The 26221-nt window shown below is 48.8% G+C and overlaps 1 protein-coding gene across 3 annotated transcripts in view; it reads right to left on the bottom strand.

The window, feature by feature from the left end:
- The window catches only part of LOC144729428 (FERM domain-containing protein 4A-like), a 232428-nt gene that overhangs the window by 25212 nt on the left and 180995 nt on the right, over positions 1-26221 (bottom strand). For all 3 annotated transcript variants that reach the window (XM_078609705.1, XM_078609706.1, XM_078609707.1), the window contains exon 12: positions 4689-4765. In XM_078609705.1, coding sequence (XP_078465831.1) covers positions 4689-4765 — 77 coding nt within the window. The remainder of the gene's footprint in view (positions 1-4688; positions 4766-26221) is intronic.

Here is a 26221-nt window from a genome sequence, read left to right as displayed (position 1 = left end):
AAGCTAAGAGTATGAAAACAAATGTCTTTGGTGATGCTGAATAAAGTAAAAATTCTTCGTGCCACGAAGGCACGGTTTCCAGCCAAGACGATCGCCCGGAAAATCGAGGGGTCAAGGGCAGCATCTCGCCTTGCGCCGACCCACGGCTCATAAAAACAACAACAACAACGTAGGCCTCCATCTGCCCGGGAGTTCCGTTGATGTACCGCGACCGGGAAGTGAGGAAAAAGCATAGCCGAAAAAAAAAAACAAGGAGCGGTTTATTTTCGAACTCTGCATCTCTCTGCCCGTGTGATCTGTTGCATTTGCAATCTATTGCAATCTATTGCAATGCCGCGCTTTGGTTATTGCCCGCGCATTGTAATGTCGCAATGTATAGCCATCTTCATGTGCTGCGATACTGCACCAATATAAACACATCAAAGATTGTTGTGATTTCAATCAGGGTAAACATCAAAGTTTGAATGCATCATCATGAGGCTGCATTCGCCTATGACAAAACAAGCCTGATTGTGCACAGTCTTGTCAAGTTTCAGAAGCTAAGCATGTTACAGCCTGGTGGCTATTACTTGGGATGGGAGAATGCCTGGTAATAACAGGTGCTATTGTTTTGGACTGCAAGGTCGCAAGGTGGTGGCATTACGGCAATAGATTCTTGAAAGTATCTGTGCGATGCTGTGAGTGGTATACCCTGATAAGTGCACGTCCCTCTGAGTGCTCCGGTTTTATCTTCCTGCAAGCCAAATCCTCAAAACAAAATTGGCCAAATGTCCATTGCGATGTCCTCTTGATCGAGTGTTGTGACACGGTGAAGCTTTCATGAAGAAAGACATTGCTATTTTTATTATAATCTTTAGGTCATGCTTTTCTATTGTTTGTAATGCTCACTAGAAAAAAAAAACACATCTTATATGTGGAAAGGTGAGTGTGAAGTCGTCTATAAGAACTGTTCGTACATAAGGCAGTATTGGGAGGGTGGGGTAGGGGGGGGGTGACCACACAAATTCTGGAATACTGTTGTCAACTATGCAACAAAAAAAAACATTATCACCGACAGCCATGTGCACTAATCACTGTTGTCCAACAAATGAAAGATGACAGCCCTTCCAAGCTTGGCTGCTCGGTTTTTTATACTCACACACACACAGTGTATTCTTTCTCCCTTTGCACGAAAGTCTTTGGCAACGCGTCCCGCGGAGGTCGTTCATGAAAACGCGGCCGACGCATCGGACTGAAAAGGCAACGTTTCTCGACGCAAAACGGCGACGGTAATTAAGTCGAAAATGTCACAGCCTCTCCGTGCTGCTGGGGAGCACGTGGCCACGCCGCCGGGGAAACGAGGGAAACGTGCAGCTGCCGGCAATGGCTCCGTTCCAGACGAGGAGGTCGTCCAGTTCAGGGTTTCCGACGCGGCTCACCACGTCCCATTGAGTACCACAGTATTTGTGCTCTAATGTAATGTTTAGCAAGCACTGATTGGTTCTGTTTTGCTTTCTCATTCATCATAATTAAGAGTATTATTAATTATCTTCCGTCTATGGCTGGCTCCCTGCCCGTCGCCGACCCACACCGGCCAGCACGGTGAAGTATGTTCGAGTAACCGTCATGACCGATAATGCCGTGGGGAGACCCCCTCGTTCAGCAATGGGACTGACAAGAGGGCTGTACATCTATAACGCAGCGAGTACACATTCGCAAATGTGCACTGATCATTACAAGCTCCTCTGTATATAATAAGAATACATTTTGACAACACTTTCCACCAAAAAAACCAACCCATCGCACACTACAATGCACCTACATTTTTTTTATACGCCCTCAAATCTCTCTCAATTTTTCAACCACTAACCGCACATGCTCTTTCCATAACTCTGTGCTCACTTTGAATATTACTAATGAAAGGAGGCAAGCTTTGAGGACCGACCTGAAACAGGGCAGAGAGAGGGGGCATGCCTGAAAGTTGGAAGATGATTTCATGACGTCGGAACTAATTTGCCAAAAGATTTATCGCAGATGCCAACCAGACGGGCGGGTGGGGCTACCAGGAGGTGGAAGTCACTGCTTGTAGTCCCCCCGAGGTCGGGTTGTATCTGGACTTTGCGGTACCTCCAGAATGGAATGAAGCCACCTTCACAGGATTTTGAATGTGACTATAACTGACACCGACACAGGGCCAGACTTTTGGCAGCTGTTGGAGAAAACTCCCCGAATGTGCACAGGGATATGCAAAGATCCCTGTATAGCCTTAATAGACTGTTGGGGCAAGTGCTGTTATTAAGCACCTATGAGGGCCGGCACGGTCCTCATAGGGGTTGGCTGGCCAGCACCATGCTTGGCCATACCGCACCAGGTACTCATTTGAGGCTGAGTCGACCTAGGGGAGGCCCAGGACAGGTTCGGATAATCGTCACTGGTGTTGGCTGTGAGCGGGAATCGAACTCGGGTCGCCGGGTTCGTTGTGCAGCGCGCTAACCGATACGCCACCGCTCCCCGCAGGGATACACAAAGCCACACAGACACATTCGCAACTGAAATAACTTGACCTTGTCATGCAACGTCAGCTGTTTGAAGGGTCCGGCCACTTGTAAAAACGTGTGCTCACACAAATCATTGTTGAAAAAAAAAATACCGTGTTGCTGAACTAAAGGGGAGATCCGACAGAGAGTCAAGGCCCTCTATAAAGAATGATTCGCTTTTTTCAGCACGGCAGGGGGCATATCACTCACCCAAATACATTTTTCAAAAACTTAACAAATATTAAGACAGCTGGCCCCTCATTATGTAAAGGGGGCTAAACAGGTGGCTGAAAGCATGTGCTCTCAAACAATAACATGGGCGCGACAAACGTCTAAAAGGTACTGCACATTTCATTTCTGCATGAAAGGAATAAGGGTCTCACTGTGCTTGATATGATCTACTCAATTCCTCTCTGGGTGTATCAATGTCATTTTAAGGGCCCAGTACCACCAACCAAACCGCAGGTATCTGCCAAAGTTTACATTTGCTCCGACGCTTTGGTAGTAGCCACAACAAAACGTGAGCAAATAGCGATAGGTCACTTTACACAAGTCTGTCAAATGTACTCCTTAAGAGCGAGCGCACAGACACATCACCTAGGCTCCCACGTCCAGTTTGGTTTACCCAATAGGATAAAAGGCAAAGATAAAGGTGCAGTCATGCAACTTCTTGTTCACGCCACTGCTGCCAGAAAGGCCTCCACTAATCGAGAGCCCCCCTCGACAGGGTATTTTTGGCCTACTCTTCCTCGCTGGCCTGACGTCTTAGAAGCGGTGGAGTGTACCCACACTTTACCCCACCCACTTGCTACGTGTCGATCGACAGCACATGGTTGCATAAAAGAACCTGCCCTCAACTAACTTAATTTATCTATTTAACAACCGCCCAAGTGACTGGAAAAGCCTTGCTTGAGCAACACTGCTCAGCAGGTTTTATACTTTGCATGTCTGTACAGGAAAATAAACGACTGCTCGTGCTGTACCATTTAGCCACAAGCCGGCAAGCCACAGCAAGGCGTGCCGTGCTCCCATGAGTCTGCGTTCACCCTGGGAAGCTCCGCTCTTCTATTTACAAAAGATTAAGTTAAACTTGTGCCCTTAATTCCCTTTTAAAACCATAGCTTACAATAAAATTATTGCGAACAGTTGAACGTTTGCAAATAGTCGATTCAAACTATTTTCATGGGAATGTATTTTTATTTTATTCGGGTGCCACGGTGGCGAGATTTTAACTACCTTCCCTGGTATTCAGGAGGTTGTGGGTTTTATCCCGACCCTGATGCCTGTATATTTGGAGTTTGGATGTCTCTCTCTTCCCACGGTCACGTGGATTTTTCTCCGGGTCCTCCGGTTATTCCCTCCACATTCAGAATCAACGTGCGTTTAGAGTAATTGGCTACTATAAATCTCCACATTATAAGCTACTTCGTTCAGCTATTATGAGTGGCTATGCCATTTTTTTAATATAGCTATACAAGTCAGTGGGTCTTACCTGTTAAAGTAGTGAATAATGAATCGTATGCTCTCATTTACTTTCATGTGAATCCACAAATACCAAACTTGTATTATTATTTAAAAGTGCATTGAGACTGCTCGTCATTTCATCAAGTGAGACCTGAACAAATGTTCACGTGTTCAAGTGTCTCAAGCTGACAGTATAGATGCCACTCTGACTTTGAGAGACCCTTACAACCACCTCAACTACGACCAACACTTAAACGTGAAGAACACGTGGGGTGTATTCCTATTTTTCAATGGAGCTCTTTTCTTTACAGTATATTAAGGGGTCCCGGTTGCCTTAATAAAATCAGCACTGGGCAGACGTTACACTAATAAGAGAATGGGGTTTTGTGGCGTGGTCTTGGGACCAATTTCTTTCTTGGGACCCAATTCTACTGGACATCTGTGAGAATGAGCTCCATAGTTCATCGGATTTCTCCAGGATAAATAATGATTCTGATTCCAGCAGTTTGTTGGGGGTGGAATTGAGACCAAAGTTTATAAAAGCGATAACACCTGACGGACCCCATCGTCAATACGCTGTGGGATGACGGTCTCCTTACCTACACACCTCCTGCTACTTTTGAACCATCAATGCGACCCACGTATTTCTAACTTCATCACCCACGCTCACCCCCCCTCCTCCCCGTCTAACACCTGGCGCTTGCTCACCTGTTTGGGTCATGAACCTCCACCGAAAACTTCTTCTCCCGGAAGTACAGGTTCTCAAGTTGTCGCCACTGGAACACCTGCCGGAAAAGAGCACGGAAGGAAAACCACACTCAGGGATTCCGGTCAAAGACTTGGGGAGGGGGGTGGTGTGGAGGAGGATGGGGGGGGCTGGCCACAGCCAGAGGCTAAACACAACATTACAAAAGGCCTCAAGGAAATTCTGCAAAATCAAAGAGCCACACACCATGAAAACATGAAAAGGTAAGCAATAATGAGGGGAAATTATCATTAATCATGAAATAGTACCTTGTAAAGATAATTTTATACGTGTTTCATTTGAAGGAGCTGGAGGTAACATTGTGATGCATATAGAAAGGAGCAAAACATCGTCTGGGTTATTTTCCTTCAATGTATTTTTTCCCGTCACAAGTTCTTTGAAAGCGAGTTATTGTGAAAACATCGGCCCCCTTGGGCCAAGCTGTCAGGAAAAATGATCATCACGAAAATGTACAAAAACCATAATAAACACTGACACGGCTTTATGGATATAATATCAGGAGGAATAATCCAAAGCGTTGGCAGTTTCCATCGTGGCCCGCTTAAATAAAAGCCACTCGCGTTGGAGGGCGGGGTACTGCGTAGTTTGTTTTTCGTGGCTGCCGAATACTCGAAGTTGGATCAGCTGCTGGTAGATAAATAACCTGAAATAGTGAAACTGAAAATAAAACAAACAACAGAAGCCACTGGACTGAAAAATTGCAAGCTAATCTGTTCATAGCTCTGGAAGTTTACTTATTGCCAAGTGTAAAAATACTTGAGCGGGGAAGGCATTAGCTTCGTTAATAATTAACCAGTGTAGCACTTTGACCAAAAAAAAATCACACCCTGATTATTTTTTTTCCCACTCTATCAGCAGCTTTAGTTGACTTAAAAGTAACTGTACAGTATGTTCATGGCAAAGCAACGACGCCGTTCACGTGGTGGCCATTTCCACATTTTAAATCGAGATTGCACTTTTTGATTTTACAACAGGCTTACAGTACACATATTTTGGTCGCTTTATCAGATCAGCTGCTGCTGCCCGCTGCTGTAGTAGCCAAGTAGAGGCAGATTCGGGCTTAAAGGCACAAGCTGCCAGCTTACTTTTAGGTCAGCCTTCCCCCCCTTAAACCTGGCAGCATGACAAGGAACAAAAAAAAATCATGTTTATTTTGTTTAACCCAGCGAGAACTAAAGAGACCGGGATATTCACATTTGCAAGACTGGCTGACCTGGATTACTACCAATATGTTCAGTTATTCTGAGAAGGTAACCCTTCCACCAGTGTTAACTATGTTAACTATGTTAACACTGGTACAGGCCTATCCTCTACAGACGGGGTGAATCTTGTGTATATCCTGGAGAACCTCTCACAACATATATGGCAGTAATGTGGGAGACCAATATCGTACGTCCTGTTTTACGTGAATTTCTTCCACCGGTCCACAAATTTACTCCGTCTATCCGTAGGTAAAAAAACATATAAATAATTGTGGAAATTTGGAAGTATGGGGATGCTGATGATCGCCGTTCTCACAGATCCAACGTCTCCTGCAGATGTTAGGAGTTGCAGGTAACACAAGAAGAGTTCTCCTGGATAATGCCAAACAAAGCTGCGTTGCTCAAAGTGCCCAAAGCCTCGTTCGGCTTCGTTTCTCCACCACCCAACAGATCTTTTGACCAGAGGTCAAAGGGCATACATAGCTCATGAGCAACACAATGCATACATACCCCGATTGCTTAGAGGCAGAATAAGCAATTGCTCAACTCCCGTACGAAGATCACGCACGTGTACTGTGCGCGACAGACTGACTCAAAGGCGACACAGACGAAGTTGCTCATTTGTAAACGCGCAAAAGGAGACTCAACAAACGCTGCACAGATACCGGAGCTCCCATGGATGCCTCGAAGAAATGTTATATATCTTCTTAGTTCTTTCGGTAAAGTCACGTAGAAGGGAAATAATAAAATAATAGAAATAAAACATAATAAAATTATTCTCACGACGTTTCGGCCACAACACAAGCAGCCGTCCTGTCGGAAAGACAGCGTCTGCTTTACATCGAAATTTAAATGTTATATAAATAATATCCACGCACATTTTTCTAAATCACGAACTTCTAACGTCTGCTATGTTGACGAGGTTGCCCCCTGCGGAGTAATTAAGAAAAGAAAATCGTGCCCTCGTAACGGCCGTCAAGTGCGAGTTGCCAGAGAATCGGTGTGAAATTAAAGCCCTGTCTACAGCAGTCATGCAATTTGCAGTTTGTAATGGACAGCTGTTACGAACACAAACGCACCCAAATGCGTGCGTATCAACAACTGCGATTAAAAATGAACAGCACGCAAATTATACTGTACTTCGTTTTTGTTCTCTCTCTTTACCTCCAAGTTGAATCGTCATTGCCCGTAATTTCAAAACGCTGCTCAATACAGTACACGAATGACGTGTGTGTGTGTGTGTTTGAATACGGTTGGCTAAGTCACTGTTACGTACGTAAATAATTTACGAGAATAATTTAAAGGTTGTCAATCCACTGCTGGATAAAAGCCCCTTCGAGGCTTTTTTAGTCATGTGGGGCCGTTTGACGATACTTCCAACGCTGGTTACTCGCCAATACGCTTACCCATGAGCTGACGAACTGAACTCAGGTTGTCGAGGTCCAAGTGGAGCACGCTAACTAAACTATTTGATTTTTTATTTTACCAGGTATGGCTATATAGTTATTTTTCAGAAGTTGGTTTATCATGTGGAAATTTCTCGCAGCCATGTACTCGTAACGCACGTCGATTCTAAATGAGGGAAAAACCGGAGGACCCGGAGAAAAATCCACGCGACCACGGGGAGAGAAACTCGCAAACTCCAAATATACAGCAAGCGTGAGGGTTGGGATCGAACCCACAACCTCCTGTATACCAGGCGAGGTAGTTAACATCTCACCACTATGGCGCCTCTAACATCTGCGCTGTAGCTCCATCTCTCTCATTCAGCCATACCTGCTCTGTGTTGGTCAACTGTCCCATTTCGTGGGAAAACTGCAGCAATCTGATGTGACATCTCAGCAGATATTAGGACATGAAAGTTCTCTTTGCAGATACAGGACAACGCTTATCTTCAGTTCCTCCCCCGCCCGCCCCCCCCTCTCATTACACCCAATTCTTCGTCCCCATTAATCCCAAACTCTGCGGCCAACGGAGAACTCTGCAAAAGGTCTCCGGCTTCAATCAATGACAACCGCTTGCCACAACACCAGACACAGAGAGGGGTTTCGATTGTCACCGCAGACATTCGCCGACGGCAGGAAGTTGCCGCAATGCAAGCGTTTTTGGTTGGTGATGTTTTTTTTTATTAAACGCCGACCGGAGTGACACTTTATGCTGGCACAAGTCGGTGCTTCCCCCTGAGTTTGCGTTCGTCCCGCTCATGGCATTCAAGGGAACGAGGGGAGTTTCAAATTGATTGTGATTGTTACTAAATAATTTTTACAACACACAAAAATCGTCGGTTACAAAGAGGCAGTCAATTAATGTTTTTTGCGATGCTGCGATACCACGTTCTCACTTTGCTCATCATCACCATCACTCATCATGTCATCCTCGATGTGATGTTGTACATCATCTCCTGCACAAGGTGATTTTCCATCACACACGCCAGCCCCATTTGAAACGTGTCAAACCAGTCAATTGAAGCTGCCATCGAAACGGATTCGAGAGGCAACGCACCCCTTGCTCCCAATGACGACCGCCACAACTCCAGAGATTGCGCGCGACAGAGGCATCGGAAAGGTTTAAGCAAGAAAGCAGAGTCCAAGGCGTCACGATCACACGCACACACAACGCGCGCGCGACGATTCTCCTACCTTGCGGACCGTCCCCGTACTAGTCCCGCGGAGGTTCAGCAAATAATCCAAAGCAGAAGCAAAAAAAAGTCCCAAGCCAAAAACACTCGGGGCTCGTTGGAAAAAAAACGACGCAGCTTGATTCCGCTGCGTCGACCAGCACGAGTGCACGTCCCTTGCACAACAATCAACTTCTTGTAGCGTCACGGACAACACCGCGGGCTGCGCCGTTCTCTCGTGTCGCTTGTCACTCGCCCCGTCGGCCTCTCTCTCACTCGCTCGCTCGCGCTTTCACCCCGGCTGCCGGCTGTGCCGCACGCCTCTGAGAGACACCGACCTGCGGCACCCCGAGTCTCTGGTTACAACCTCTGGCAGCCTCCGGGGAGGAGGGGAGTGGTGTGGGGGAGGAGGGGAGGGGGAAACGGGGGAGGAGGGAGTGGGGGAGGAGGGGAGCGGGGGAGGAGGGGAGCGGGGGAGGAGGGGAGCGGGGGAGGAGGGGAGTGGGGGAGGAGGGGAGGGGGAAGGGGGGGAGGGAGTGGGGGAGGAGGGGAGGGGGAAGAAGGGGAGTGGGGGAGGATGGGGGGGAGGGGAGTGGGAGAGGAGGGGGGGAACTCCGCTTCTGGGTAAAACCAAACCCACGGCGCGCTGGAGGAGGAGGCGGGGTGAGGAGGCGGGGTGCGGGGAGGGATGGGGGGTGGGGGGGGGGATCGGGAGGGGGGGATCGGGAGGGGGGGGATCGGGAGGGGGGTGGGGGGGATCGGGAGGGGGGTGGGGGGGATCATCGGGGGGGTGTGAGGGGGGGTCGGGGGGGGGTGTGAGGGGGGATCGGGGGGGGGTGTGAGGGGGGATCGGGGGGGGGGTGTGAGGGGGGGTCGGGGGGGGATCGGGAGGGGGTTCGGGGGCGGTCGGGGGGGGGGTGAGAGTTTGCCGAGCCGTGAGCGAGAATGGCGAACAGGCGTCTCGACACTAATCACCGCCACCACCAAACCACGTTTCCTGTGCCTGTTGGTTGCGGCGCTGAGCGCAATCACGCGTTCGCGTGTGCACACTTTACACGTAAGAGTTCACACCGGCAAGACGTGCACGCTTGCGCGCGTTTACATTTACACAAGCGGGGGGGGGGGGGTATATCAATTAATACGAGAAATGCAAGCTGACGCTCTCTCTCAAAACTAGAAAAAAATAATTTTCCACATTCTGAAACCGTAGTTTTTCCCTTCCTCTAAGACTCTCAGTAAAGAACACCTTATGCGCGCAAGGCACTAGGATCACCTTCGTCAGATTTTCGAGTCTAGTAGGGGTGCTGCCGTGGGTTGCGACGATTACGGGGGGGGGGGGGTTCGATCTCCCGGAGCGCCAGTTGAAACAGCGGCGCACGCCTCTAAAAACCCCACAACGCATCCGTCCGCAGTCCACCGGGCCAGGTCGCGCGCGCTGGGGCCAACGCGTGGGGGACTCACACCTCTACCAAGCTGTCGTCTTGGCCTGCGTGGAAGAGTAGGCCAAGAGTGGCTTCTCTAGACGTCCCTCGAGCGGAGGCCCTTCCACCAGCAGTGACATGAGCGAGCCCTTGCAGGGCTGTGCCTCTACCCGTCACAGTGCGCGTGTGCGCATTCACCCGGAGCAATCACGGCGAAGTGTGATCTGAAGGCGTGAGCTCCTTTTGCGGTGTATTTACACACAAAGACAAAGCCCCCCCCCCCTCCTTGTATAGCCTCAACAGACTGTTGGGGCAAGTGCTGCGAGCGAGTAACGCCTATGAAGGCCGGCGCGGCACACGAGGGGGGTGGGGTGGCCAGCACCACGCCCGCCCGGCCGCCTTTGTCTCCCGAGTGGCGATGTTTACGCACCGCACCAGGTACTCATTTGAGGCTGAGTCGACCTAGGGTAGGCCCGGGACCGGTTCAGAATATCGCCACTGGTGTTGGCCGTGAGCGGCAGTCAAACTCTGGTCGCCGGGTTCGTAGCGCTGCGCCGCTAACCGCTACACCACCGCTCCCCATACGCACACACAAAGACAAAGATCCCCCCTCCCGTATAGCCTCAACAGGCTGTTGGGTCAAGTGCTGTTAGCGAGTAGCACTTATGAAAGCTGAGTCGGCACACGAGGGGGCGGGTGGCCAGCACACACAGACAAACGTAAAGATCCCCCCAATGTTGCCTGGAACAGACTGTTGGGGCAAGCGCTGTTGGCGAGTGGCACCTGTGAAGGCCGGCACGGCACACGCGAGGGGGTGGGGGTTAGCCATCACACACGCACACACAGAGCTCGCTCACAGTGGCGTGTGCCGTGCATGCGAGTCGCTGGAGAGATCCAGTGGGTTGTCCCCGCTGCTGTTCCCCCCGCACCCGTCAGACGGGTTCCCCGCTCCCTCGCCGCTGTCGACAGCTTAGCCCGGGGAAGCCTCTCCTGGAATCCGTTCTGCCCGACTCTACTTAGAGAGCCACGAGAAAATTGTCGACGAGGCGGGGAAAGACAATTCAAAGTGGTTGGGTTCCGTGGATTCTCCGAGTGGAAACTCTGGAATGATGTCTCTGCGTCGATGACAACAACAAAACCCAACTACTTATCTCGCGCCGTGCACAGCCAACCGCGCGCTAAACGGAGGTGCGGGGGAAACCAGAGGCGCACGCTCATCCTGAGACACGTTTAGAATGTAATGCGTTCCCCCAGAGTCCCGCACCGATGCGGAGATGGAGCGACGAAATCGGCTCGTGTGTGTGCGCGCGCACTCAGCAGAGAGATCGCGGACTGTTACGCTGAGAAAGGCAGAGGCCACTTAGGGAAGACTTATTCAACAGTGGAGACATCATGTCTGATGACGATGATGTGTGGCTCCCAACACCACAATGCTATGTACGTATGTTGGACTTCTTTCGCACCGTACGTAGCCAACCGTGTTCCTCGGAAGTGCGACAGCTCGTGGCACCGAATACTCTTGATCCTCAGATGTATCATTTACAGCCAACATCACAGTACGCCCTTGCTAATTTGCATGGAGCCATATAATAAACATGAAACACGACCTTTATTAATACTCGACGAGAGCGACTAAGGGTCTCCTTTTAAAGGACAGAGCTTGGGTTGCACGTAAAGCACAGCATACAAACGCAGCACGTGATCAAAACAAATCATGGATACGATACAAATAACATGAAATACAATTAACAAAATAAAATTCACTTATTGTCTGATTTTTCACGTTATGTCATCCGAAGTAAGTTAATTTGCGCATGAGGCTGGACCATTGTAGAGGTCCACCCTACTACGTATACACACACACCACTTGTGGACAAAGACAAAGATCCCCATTATAGTCTTAACAGACTGTTGGGAAAAGTGCTGTTAGTGAGCACCTATGAAGCCCAGCATGGCATGTGAGGGGGTGGCTAGCACCACACCCGGATGTCTTTGTCTCCCTCGTGACAGAGTTTACACACCACACCAGGTACTCATTTGAGGCTGAGTCGACCTAGGGGAGGCCCAGAACCGTTTAAGATAATCGTCACCGGTGTTGGCCGTGAGCGGGAATCGAACTCGTGTTGCCGGGTTTGTAGCGCTAACCGCGACGCTACCGCTCCCCCTGCGCGCGGAACACCCATAACACACACGGCCATTGTGTTTAATATCTCCCGAGGAACCTTGAGGGCTGTGTGATGGCGCGTTATTGGTGCGTATTGTTTGGAAATCCGTCCGCTCCACTCATTGTGTGCCGTGCACGACGGCGATGAATGGATGTGTTGGGATTTGGGGTCCAGGGCCTACGGTTGGGGGACTTTGGAAGGGACGGAGGTCGAGAGTGGAATTTCAGCTGGGATTTGGAGGTGGTTATGGGCTTCTTCTTACCCGCTGCTTCTTGTGTTGCCGCGATTAACTAATTTTTCAAGCTTTCGCGCACGGTACCACTCATTGTGCTACTCATTGGCATGCTAATTTCTCTAACCCCTCCCTCTCTCTCCGCCCCCGCCCCCCCTCTCTCTATTTAAGGCCTCGACACAGAGGCGTAGTTTCTCTGTGTTCCTATGTTTGTGCTCTCTCTATGTATCTCTGTGATATGTCTGCTTATATGTCTGTCTATATGTCTCTGGTTGTGTTTTATCTCTCTCTCAAATTTTAGCATTCTCAGGAAGAACGTAATCAACCAGGTAGGGTGTTGATTGTTATGTTATCCGACTTTCTGTTGTATTACATTACATTTCTAAGTATACTAGATTTGTGTTTCTATTTAATTCATACCTGATGATGATTGCTTGTGTTGCAATCGAAACGTCGTATGCTAATATTTAATTTAATTTATTAGTTTATCTTTATACGTCACTTTACCGAAAGAACCAAAGAATAATTGACAATGGGGCTACAGGGTGGTGCTGCGGGTGTCACCAAAAAGGACCTCGGTTCAATGTATGGATCGGGCACCTTTCTGCGTGGAGTTTTGTTTGTAGGCCCTCTCTTCTGCTTGGCTTCCCTCTGGGCTCTCCAGCTAAGAACGTGCACTCTGTACGTCGTGCACGGTGCTCGGCAAACCTCCCAACTCAGCGGGACGCGCTCCTGAAACAATTTTCCGACTCCATGTGGCTCCCCTTGGTAAATTAGTATTAATAAGAATATCTTCCAGCAATACACAACCCATATGCTGTACTGTGTGATAACCATACCATACAAAAACACTGATTCAATATAATCTAAAAACAAAAAAAGATGAGCTATTAAACATAACATGAACGAACTTGATTTTAAGCTTTCGTGACTGCAGGAATTACTCCCAGGTTCTTTCGGTAAAGTCACGTAGAAATACGTGACTTTAACCAAAGATTTGAAGCTTTCGTGACTGCAAGGATTCATACTCTTAGTTCTTTTGATAAAGTCACGTAGGTTAAAATTAAATTAAATTAAAATTAATGTTATTAATTTTAATTTTTATTTGACTTTACCGAAAGAACTAAGAGTATTTAACCAAAGAACCAAAGAATAACATGAACGTAGACATCTTCTTCAATGATCGTAATAATGATGCATATAATCTACAGCCCCTGATCTCCACACACTGCTGCAGTCGTCGGAGTTGTTTGACCATACTTCACCACGCTGGGCAGTGAAGTGGGGGAGCCCGGTAATGGTCCAGTTATAACTCGCCACTGACGTTAGCAGTGGCCGAGAACTCCGGGCAACAGAGCTCACGTCACAGTGCGCTATCGATAATAAAGACCAGCTCCCACGTGTCCACTACAATCGCCACTCCCCCGGATTTATTTTCGCATGAACTTCACATTTTCATTCACGCTTAAATAAAGTGATTACCTATTTTTAACCAAACACTTCACCCTGTGGAATTAACTTTTGTCTCGGATTCGGTACACGTACGCTACTGCTTAATACAATGACAAATACGAAACTCACAGCCTGGCAAGTACTTGAGATCAGTGACCACCGTGCACAACGTGACTTGGCGACTTGTTGGGCAGCAGAGAACAGTGGAGCAAAATCCATCGTTGTGTTGTACTTCTACGCCTTGACCAGCCGGCAACGGTAAAGTGTTCTTCAATGGTAGAGTTTGGTCAAACAACCTCCATGACCCGCGCAGCGTGGTGACGGCCTCATCCAGCAGTGGATTGACAAAGTGATGTAACGTGCCCACGTGCGCCTGTAGGCCCCCACTTGATGTGAAAATCACTGCAACAGAAATGCCATCGCGTGGTTGTTTGCGCGCCAGGCTGATATGCAAATTGTACGGGCCCTGCTTGTTATGCCACTCGTTGACAACAGAGGCTGGCGTAAAAAATTAAAAGGTATACACCGAGCTGCACCCATTCATTATAATAACTCGGGCAAAACAGGGTTGTATAATAGTCAACAAACATGCAATGTGCAAGCAATGTACACGTATAGAACAGTAAGACGAAGAATGCAATAGAAGACTCCACTGTTGGATGAAGGCCTCACCAATTCACTTCTCCTGGTCATGGTAATCGTGTGACCAGATTTGTATGCATGTATGTTGAACTTCTTTCGCTACGTACATGACCAACCGTGCTAATCGAAGAAGGGAGCGGGCGGGCGGGGGGGGGGGTCTTCAGGATAGGTAAATATATTGCTTGTCAATGATGCTAGAAAATCGAACACTGGTCGTCGATTTCATAGCATGGGGCGCGTGCGACCCACTTATGGCAACCGCTCTAACCCATGTGCGCGACCGGCATTGGTGTCAGCAACATGACGGTAGTTTTCATTGCATGAGCAGGAATGTTGTTAAAACATCTCACCAGTGGAACGCGCGCAATGCACCAAACAATGCAGTGTCGACAAAACTTTAATAATGGGTGCAGTTGAATGCTTCGAATGGCGGGAGTGCGCTGACAAACAAACCATTACAATTAACGCGCGTAACCCAAATGTATTTTTCTTTGCTCGCGCAAAAAAAAAAGTAACCCGATTGTGTGCGTGACTTTAAAAATAAACTATGAAGCAATGTTTCCTGATCGCACGCAAACTTCAAATTTGCTCAAGTCAAATTAGTCAAGGGAGAAGGCACGGAAGCACATTCTTTACGAATGAGCCTTAAGTGGGAGTGTACCGTCAATAAGGTGAGTGAGCTGTACACGGGGGCAGTAAGAATGAAAGACAGTCCGCTGACAGGTACGTCTAAACAACAGGTTGTTTACTCGAAGCTGCCTGCCACCAGGAGCGCGCAAGCGGTCCAGTCCGGTGAATGTTTTGTTTTCGGTCCGGCGAATGTATTGAGAAGAAAACGAGGAAACTTTACGATGACCGCGTGTCACTGCGAGACCGCGTGCGATCGCGTGCGCCGTGATGAGTGCACCTCTCCTACGCGCGCAGGCGCGGCTGGACATTTTTTTTTTTAAATAAAGGGGGGCGGTGGGCATTGTGGTGTTGCTGCGCTCATCACTCACCGGAAGAAATATAGGAGTCAGGAATTGGTTTCAGCAATGAGGCATTTTGGATTGAAAAGTTTGTAGGATAATTTAGGATTTTTGTGTATCTTCTTTGGATGTTTACGTAATGTAATGACTGAAGATGCCCCCCCCAACCCACGTGATAACAAAAAGTGACATCAGCCACGTATGTGACGTCACAGCAATTAACCATTTCATCCATATTTTCGGATCATTTCGAAACAAAATAGCTTCGGATCAAGCGGTTAATTGCGAATGTGGGGCCCGATCTTCCGATGTTTCGGAATGAATCCGGAAATCGAACACGCATGCCGAGCAGAAGAAATTTTTTCTAGTGGGAATCTGGAAGAAAATAACATCACCCTGAAACCTCCACTAATTAAAAAAATATTTTTTTATTTTACCAGGTAAGGCCCCCTGAGCTATATGGCTCTTTTTCAAAAGCGACCTGGCCACAAATACTAGCTCAACGAGGTGGCTTATAATGTGGGAATTTATAGCAGCCAAATACTCCAACCGAATGTTTCTAAATGTGGAGGGAAAAACCGGAGGAGCCGGAGTAGAAGCCACGCGACCACGGTGAGAGAGAGAGAGAGACGCAAACTCCAAATGTACAGGCATCAGGGTCGGGATCGGGATCAAACCCACAACCTCCTGCATACCAGCGCCAGGTAAGTTAACATCTCGCCACTGCGGCGCTCTGCTAAAAAGCTGGTGAGCGGCGGGCTGTTTTGGAGATTTAGACGATTTGTGTGCGGGCAGCATTGCATGAGCAACGAGCTGCGAGTTCACGTCAGGTGCTCGGTGAATTCTGCTTTGGGTTCCACCCCCCCCATTTCCGACACCAGGTGCTTCCAATAGCGAGAAGGATGAACACTGGCTTTGTGTTTCAGATCAAACTGCATTAGGCTCACTTGGCCGGGAAAGTCCCGGGGAACACTTTCACAGACTGTCGTGCGTGCCCCCCCCCCCAACCTGAAGGAATATCCACCGGTCTGGCGGAGGGTTTGAAACACGTTTGGGAAAAAAACTCAGGACGATTATTGCATTTCAACAAGGTTGGTAGTCGGGTGTAACTCTTCTGCACTACCCGCTTGGCTATATATTTTATTTCACCTCACCGCCTGAATTAATGCTGCAGGAAAGAAACTTTACCTGGGTCCCTTTGCAAAACAGAGATTGTATTTCTATGAACTCTTGTGGCTGGCTGTAAAGATGCAGTGGTTTGAGTGAACGGAGTAATAACAGTAACCAACTTGTTTAATAATAGCTCCTAACAATGGAATTCTTTCATTTTCTATACCCACAGCCCTTCCCCCCCCCCACTTCACTCTGCTGCTTCGGCTCTTATAATACCCGGACCTGACACACACACTCACTCAATCCAGCCTTACATCACCACATACCGTGATAGCGTTTCACACACACACACTGTTAGTTTAAAATCATTCTTGCGCCCATTTATTATTAGCTAAAATTCCGTTAATATCCTCAATTTCCATGGACCGCTTTCCTTTCCAAAAATTAAATCCCACGTAACATTTTGATAAGAGGGCTGTGTGCTGTGGAAATGGTCGTGTTGCTTTATTTTCCAGTGCTCATGCCACCTTTTACGTTTTTCCTCGTACACTATTGAGCGAATGTGTAGGGTGAAAGCTCTCTCTGGAAACGTGGGTTCACATATTTGCTGTACATTACGCATGCATGAGCATCATAAATATCGTGTACAGCTGCCTTTACACTAGTTGTACGCCTTTTGGCGTCATCTGGTCCAACACCATGTGAGACTAGGCTCTAAGAAAAGCTGTCTCGGGTGTGGACCAATCAACTTCAAGGACAGTGCATATCATATCATTATCAGAGTTGTTTATTTTTGTTTGCATTTTGACTGCTTGTCTTGTGGTTATTGCAAACATGATGCCTTGTATAAAGGTGTCAGTTTTTGTACCAGTTGAAAGGGTAAAAACCTATTACTACTACTTTACTATACAGCTGCCTTGTCAATTCACTACTCACCGCTGCAGTGTTCTTAACTGACGTTCATAGGGGAACCACTTTCGTCGATAGGACATCATCAGTGTGAGGGCCGCCACACATTTGAAACCATTGGGCTATGATAGCACGACGACGATGATGGGGAGTGTGTTTTCACGTGTTGTGTATTGTCGGGGGCCGCACTAAAGGCTGCCAGTGGCTGCCAGTGGCTGCCAGTGGCCCACAGCAGAGGTCGCAAACGGGTTTTGATTCCTTACCCGTACCCGGCCGCACCACGGTCGCAAACGGTTACCTGTACCCGGTCGTACCCGGCCGTACCCGTACCCTACCCGTACCCGGCCAGGTACGGGTAGGGTACGGGTATCGGGTACCTGATTGCGACCTCTGGGATGAAGCCATGTTGCAGGCGCGGGTGGGTTGATTCTAGGAACTTGAACTGTGAGAAGAGACAAGACGTTGGGAAATGAGTGACAAACAGTTACTTACCAGTGACTCACGGTCTACCCGTACCCGTACCCGGCCGCACCAGGGTATCGGGTAGGGTACGGGTATCGGGTACCCGGTTGCAACCTCTGGCCCACAGGCCTTGCATTGATGGACACTGCTCGACTGGATGCTGACTTCCCCGTGCTGTGTCAGTCATGTTTGACCATACTTCATCACTCTGGTTAGTGTGGGTTGGTGAAGGGAGGAAAGGCCCCGAGGAGACCGGTTAGCGTATCACTCGCCACTAACGTTAGCCGTGGCCAGGAATCGAAGTCAGGATTCTAGATTCATAGCGCAATGTCCGATCCCTCTGTGCCACTGCTCCACTTCATTATCAAAAACAACAATAAAGACTGCTGAAATAATCGTTAATTTATCCCAAAGAGCCTTCCTGACTAGGTGTGTCTGTACGAGGAAGCCGCATGCCACAGAAACCCACGCACATGAGGCAACACTCGACCATGCGTAGATCAGCAAACTACTTGCTCTACTTGTTTCTAAAGGGGCCTCAAACGTCCGGCGATGAGGTGTCCTCACGCACACGATCTCCGTGTGACCCACCAACTCAATCTCACCAGCACTGGATCACGGCGCAGGCACGAGGCAAAGCGCCGCTCACGCGAGCCCCGAGCGGGCCGTCTATCGCGTGCGAGCAATTAAATGAACAAAATTAAACAAAACGAGCCACTCGAGTGGCAAGGAAGTCGCACTCTGCACCACGGCCTCTTGCCCAACACCTGTTGCTTGCACGGCGAAGAAGATGCGAGTCGCAGGCCACACGACGACACGCGAGAGCTCGATGCCCGCATCCCCCGCTTTATGTAAGAGCGTTGCACAACGGAGCACAAAAGGCAAAGTGGCAATCACTGTTTGCCGCATTGCTGAGAAGAAATGTGACACCTCCTCCACACCAAGGCGTTTAGCCCCAAGGCAGCAACTGAAGACAAAGGGGGGGGGTGGGAGGTGGCGGGTGGGGGGGCGGACTGGGCAGTGGGGATGGTTGAGGGGTCATGGCGAGCAGCAAGGTGTTCCTGGGGCTCGAGGAACATAAGGTCACGTGATATTATGGACTTCCCCGCCCCCCCCCAAAATCCACACGGCACTAACAGCAGACATCGATGTCAGCCGAAAGGGGAGGGAGATTCAGGACTTCGAGCACGTTCAAGGGCTCGCAGGAGACTTGAGTTTTTCGCCGTTGTTAAATGTCTCTGTTCCCGACGCGAACTGAATTGTTCCCGAAGAAGCTCCCAACACACGTGGGGGGTGGTGGGGCGAAACGTTGGACATTATGCCAAGCAGCACGCAATAACAACAACCCAGAGACACAATCGGAGACCTGCAGAGCACTACTGCGAAAAACTGTGCAGTCGTAGAACGCCGATCAGCGACATCTTACCCCCGAGACGATTATAAACTCACACTTGTCAAACAAACAAAAGTATAATGCATTTTAAGACATTAATGGTATTCAACCTTAGAAGGAATATTTAAATAACACTGTGGACCGTGGCCTTGAGATGCCGTGTCGTCCTTTAGGCGGTATATACTGAATTCTGCAGCTTATAAGATGCTCCAGAAAGTAAGACACACACCAAACTCATGCCTGGTGTCAGCAGAGTTATACAACGTTTGTCACACACACACACACACCTCCCGGAGTATAAGGCACAACCGCAACCTTTGCTTAAAATTGGAGGTAAAAATAGAGCACCAATCCAGTGAATTCAGCAAATGCAAATTTACATCCTTAAACCTTATCATTGTATGCAGAAGCTGCAAGCTGTCTTCAGAATCCGAGATTGATCGGCGTTAAAAAAAACGTCACAACGGTACGAAACTTTGTTGATCGGATAATCATTAAGTGCAGATGTCACGATATTCACCTAGAGGATGGTAAGCAAATTACATCACGCATAGCCGCAGTAGCCAGACGTATATACAAGAGCGTTCTAACCTTCTCTGTGAGATAACAAGTTGGGTAGATTTGTTCGTGGCTGCAAGTGGACGGCCGCATAGACTGGGCGACTCGGCCGCCTGCCTGGCCCGAGATAAAAAAAAAAGAACCAAAACACAACCCAGGGCGGCTGCGTCGCCATTCGGACACACTCATGGCGAAACACTTTACCCGCGACTCACGAACCGTGGAGCACAACTTGCTCCGGCGTTCTCGGCACCGAGCGCGTAACTACGTTTTCACAGCGCCGCCGTGGAGAGGACTAATGTTTAATCTCGCGTCCACGAAGCTGCCCCCCACACTCCACCCTAAAAAAACATATAGCACCGTTTCAAGTCTCTCCACCGCTGATCCATCAGAGAGCAGAAACAAGAAGGAAGCGAGGCCGAATCTGGAATTTATCATTTCCCAGTAGCCAAGTGGGGACGCGTGTGACACATTTATGAAACTGTACGCTGCGCTTTGTCCGCGTGATTCATTGTAAAATTACCGTGATGTCAGGCGCGGAGTTCATCGCCATCACCCGCCCCCCCCTTTTCCCTGAAACCCACACGCCAACACACATACACTTCACTTCCCCTTCCCACCCCCTCAAACCCCCCCCCCCGCCCCGACCTCTTCCCTCCACCCCTTCACGAAGCTCACAAAGTTCATTAGTTCCAAGCAAACTTCCTGAAATGCATTGAATGGGCGGCAGCAGCAGCAGCAGCACGGAGATTACAATTCAGTGGGCACTACGGATGCCGTCTGTTGGCATCCTACACGTTTACAAATGTTTTTTTTATTTGCGGTAGTTGTGAACATGCTAGGGCATCGATAAAAAAATACTAGAACGTGCTTGAATTACTAAAATTGAGTGACAAGAGCCGTACACATGTCCACCCTTCCCACCCTACTACACAAGACTTTGTCCGCTCGTGTATTAGTGGTTAAGTTATGCCACTCACTGGTATATATACACACACACACCACACACTCATTCCATCTAATACATAATGGATTTTGAAATGCCTACTGGAAGGCAGACCTATGGAACTGGTCAGGTGTCGTGGCTCAGACACAGTAACCTTTGTAAGTGGGTGCCGTCTGCCAGAAACAGAAAAGACCAAACCAAATTTGCATTTGGCTTCCAGACCGCTGAGAAGTGCTGCGTGCACAGTTTCGGCATGAATGAAGTGTCAAGATAGTGGATTTTTCGGTTTCTCTAAATTACTGTGTGAACACGGCCCAGCCGAATGTTTCCCATGACCACACGACAGTCAAATCATATCTGCAGTTTACTTTCGCTGCCAGAAGATTATCGTTGCCAATTTTTTCTCCGGCCGCATTTTGCAAAAAAAACTGGCTGCCCCATCTATTTTTAAAATCGCCCTTTCCCCGCCCGCCACACAGCCCCGCCGTGCACTTAGAGCGTAATTGCGTGGAGAGATCCCTGCTATCCATTTCCAGCCTTGCTCAAGATCGCACCGACGATAATGCACTGGGAATGAAGAGGCAATTTTCCAGAAGTGAGGAACAGGCCCACGGTTGAGCGAGCGAGACCGTGACGCTGCGTCTAATGGGACAAACAACAACGCTCCTGCACTCCTTTTTCACAGCCCTGCCTTGCAAGGCGGGGGGGGGCTGGCTTCGTCCATAGGAGCATAAGCAGACAAAGATACAAAGATCCCCCGTATAGCCTTAACAGACTGTAGGGGCAAGTGCTGTTAGCGAGCACCTATGAAGGCCGGAACGGTACACGAGGGGGTGGGTGGCCAGCACCACGCCCGACCGCCTTTGTCTCCCTAGTGGCGATGTTTACACACCGCACCAAGTACTCATTTGAGGCTGAGTCGACCTAGGGGAGGCCCAGGACCGGTTCAGATAATCGTCACTGGTGTTGGCCATGAGCATTAGCAGACACACACACACATGCCAGGAGTCAATGCGAAAGCAGATATTGTGTCACTTCACAATTTGCACAGTGAACTGGGCAGCACAATTGTTGAACAAGTTCAATTCGGATTTGGTCTTTTTGGGGGCACGGGCAAAGGAATGGCGTCCCGCAGCGCGTCTTTTCATACCCGACAACATTTAGGCTGAACCCTTTTCCCTCTCCCCCCCCACCGCCCCCTTTGCTTTCAAGTTTCCTGCGCACCGGTTGTGCTTTCCAGGGTCAGCAAAGGTAGCTTTTTTTAATTTCTCGCGCGAGTCTGGAGAATCAGGACGTCCCTGACAGTGTCACGTGCTGCCATAGGAGCCACCGCCCACAGGTGACCATTGAGCCGGTGGGTGAGTAATGATGCCACGTGCGCAGCTGCCACTTTGACAGAGTGTGATTCCACCCTGCTGGTGGAAGCAGCTCATTAAAGGGTTAATGGTGAAGGTTAAATAAAGAGGTAAAGGTGCAGCCCTGCAATGACTTGCTTCTGTCACTGGGCACTGGTTGGAAGGGCCTCCCCACTCGCGGGAGCTCTAGAGGGTAATTGGCCTACGCTTTCCACGCTGGCCTGGCATATTGGAAGAAGTGGAGATGCCCACACTTAACCCCACCTCCCACGACCTGCCGCTCGACTAACTGCGGTTTACCCATGCATACTGCTGGGTGGACAAAGGCAGAGGGGGGGGGTGGAATTTAAGAAATTTGCGAAGGGTTAAAAATGAGGAGGCTCACATTTCTCAAGCCATGGAACAGATGGTTCCAAGTCAAACTTTGTTATTCACTCACTCATTACGTCTTTTGAACTGTGTTTCATTGACAAAATAGTAGAGCCTTGAACAAAGGGTCAACAAAGGAATATATTTCTACATACATGACTTTACCGAAAAAAACAATGAGTATAATTGATGCAGTCACGAAAGCTTCAATCCTAGATTAAAGGAATATCTTAGTTGGATGTTTTGTTTTAAATGGACTGGAGAGTGAGAACTTCATGACATTACAGCAATGCACATGACAGCTTAGAATAAAAGCAATTTTTTTTGCCAATTATCAGAATCGGGGACGACACTAACAAATGAAAGATCGTCTTTAATTCGTAACTATCACTTAGTTGCACCATGTTGACAATTATCCCGCCCGGTGGCTCAGCGGTAGAGCGAGCAGCTTGCAATCCCCCAAAGGTTGCGAGTTCAAACCCTGGTTGGAGATTGACTCAGCCCATCATCCTGCTGATGTCAATAAAATAGATACCACCTTGTGGGATAGTCAACACCGACATAATTATGCGATGGAGAGGCCATCCCCCCACAATAGGAATGTGGAAATTCCATCATTGGCCTCAGGGCTGTACACCAGAAACGAGCCCCACCTGAACGCTCATTTGAACAGAAAATAGCTTGGAACTTTTTGTTGTTGTTATTAGATGAAATTATGGAGTCATGAGAAATACCATTATAACCAAGGCTTTCATACCCGAGGAGAATTCATCTCACAAACAACTTCACTCCTCCTCCAGGTTTCAAATTGGCGAGCGGCGCGCGCTGCACCATTCTCTATATTTTTCAACACACAACGTTTTCTCCGAAGTCATTTTCACTTGACGCTCATTCGTTTGAGCTCCGCGACCTCGGCGAGTGTCTGAGGCGCGCGGGGGGGGGGGGTGGTGGTGGGCCACGGCGTTGCTAATGAGGCGAAACTCGTTGTTGCCGACGGGAGCAGGGCACTGGGTTGATAAAAGAGCGGCAACTGGGTTCTGGGTCCCGCGTGGGATCAGCTGCACTCGAGAGAGGAAAAAGAACAGAAGAAAGGTTTTGGCAAATGGAAAAGCGAGCGCTCAAACGGCAACAACAACAACAACAAAAACGCGCACTCTTTGAGAACTGCGAGGTTTTCCTTTAAATTTCTAAAGCACTCGAGCGTAAAGGGCTTAGGGCCACATCATCGAAATAATGAATGCACTTTGTTTTTGCAACTAATTCAACATTAGACTAAGCCCCAGCTGCTCTCTGCTCGAGGCAATCACGGCCTCGTCATTCACTTCTCTCTCCAGCTCGTCGTCACCGCAAACGGGCACTGCGGCGAGTAGGTTAGAGCCCTGGAGGCGCTGCTGTTTAGAAAACAAACAAGAGATATTGCTGGGAGGTTGGTAGGGGGGCGGTGGATGATTGCAGGGTAGCCTGGCAATGGCGGCCACTTCTCAAAGGATCTCCTCCCACCCCTCCTCCCCTTCGCGGATTACCTCGAGAGAGAAACCAACCAGCGACCGCCGGCCGCCGACGCCAACTCACGCACAGACGCCGCCAACCGCAGACGCCACTGTTAACCTTTCCCCGTGGGAGCAAGAGGCTCGTCGTGAACTTATTTGAGGCTGGGGCTACTTAGCTTACACTGCCAGGAATAATAATACGACAACATTCACACTCGCCTATCTTCCGGCAGTGACATTTAAACCGTGGTATTTATTTCAGCGGATCAGAAAGCAAGTTAGGGTGATGCAAGTTAAGTTTTGAGCTTTGTGTTTTTTGAGAACAATGCAGACAGATCCCCCGTATAGCCTTCACATGCTTTCGGGGCAAGTGCTGTTGACGAGCACCTTAAGAACATGCCCTCCCTGACCTGCATTGGAGAGGTGTTCCTCTACCAGCCTATCGTGAGACATACACCCAATCCTGCTCTCCCACATTGCTCAGATTACGAAAGAGACGTTTTCGGCTATGATACTTGAGTTGCTTCGATTCCATTCTGTACCAATAATAATAATGAAAAACTATTTGAAGGATGATTTTAAAGAACTGGATTCAGAGCGCAGTGTGCCAACTACCCCGTGCTGATGCTCTACCCATCCTGCGCCCCCCCCCTCCTTATTTTCTTAATGCAGTCGTGAGTTACAGGCAGCGGCGTAGTTGAGAGGAGAACAGAGAACCATCCCTTTTCAAGAAAGACCCCAATTGGAACCTTAATATGCGTAAAGTTTTGTGCGGGAGTTACTGCGGACGAAAGTACTAAGGGTAACCTCGACTTTGACTCGGTGCCCTTTGAACCACTGACCGGCCGGCCGGCCGGCCGACCGTGTTACTTTACGAATGGTAGAGAAAGACAACTGTGGATTAGGTAACTTGCCCAAGATTTCGAGTTAAAGCTTTCGTGACTGCAGGGATTCATCTTCTTGGTTCTTTCGGTAAAGTCACGTAGAAGGGAAGTAATAAAATAATAAAAATAAAACATAAAACAATTCTCACGACGTTTCGGCCACAACGCAAGCAGCCGTCCTCAGGTGAAAACCAGGTCTGTCGAGGCGACAGACCTGGTTTTCAGACGCTGTCGCCTCGACAGACCTGGTTTTCACCTGAGGACGGCTGCTTGCGTTGTGGCCGAAACGTCGTGAGAATTGTTTTATGTTTTGCCCAAGATTGTATCTGTTGTTATTGAGAAACGCAGCCTTGTTACTCTACAGTGCCGGTCTGTTATGTTAGCCAGCCCCCTTCGCCGTTTCGAACTTCACTCAACTTTTCCACATTAAAATAGTCGCGAAGGTGAGCGGCTATTTTCTGTCTGGCGGGCGAATAAATGTAACCAAAGCACACTCACTTCATTGACTGCAAAAAACAAGATTTCATTTCTTAATGTCAAGTTTAAGAAACATATTGCAAGGCACCAAAAATACTGTGCATGTGAATTAAATGGAATAAGATGCTACTATGTCGATGTTGCAGTAGTGCCGTACAGCTCTCCGGCGGATTTTCTTCGATGTCTTTGCAGAACTAAAGTTCCTGAATAAGTTCCAAGCACATGGAGCGAAACGTCGAACATCGTACCGAAGCGCACGCAGTCAAACCCCAAACGCATCGGAGAATGTAACCCGACGTTGTTTTCGAAGATTTGAGATCATTTTTTAACACTGGTGTCAAACACTGACCACAGATAACGGTCGCACGGCAGAACGAATAGAGCGTGAATTATGGAATGTTTGTAGTTTTCACACCAGAGGCATTTTCTCACAGCAGTTGGCGAGAACCCTCGGATTAAACGTCGCGTGCAAAGGGCCGCTCAAACACTGGCTCACGTTAAACCCAGAGCGCCGGAATGTCCTCGACCAGTTCCATTGCTGACGACATGACAACAGGTGACACGGATACTGGCTTGCTCGACTGAACCTCGCCCACGCTCGCTCCGGCGGGTGACAGGAATGCTGAGGGTGACTGGCTGAAGACGGGGGGCGGGGGGGGAGTCACGGCAGGTTTGCTCGGCACATCCAGATAAGCGCAAGCGTGGAGATGCGTCACGCCGTGCGTGCCCCAACATTTGTGAACCTCTTCTTGGTTCTTTCGGTAAAGTCACGTAGAATGGAAATAATAAAATAATAAAAGTAAAACATAATAAAATAATT

Source organism: Lampetra planeri, chromosome 32 (genome assembly GCF_965212315.1).
Source record: "Lampetra planeri chromosome 32, kcLamPlan1.2.h2, whole genome shotgun sequence".
NCBI lineage: Eukaryota > Metazoa > Chordata > Hyperoartia > Petromyzontiformes > Petromyzontidae > Lampetra > Lampetra planeri.
This window is presented reverse-complemented; position numbering and strand designations above follow the sequence as displayed.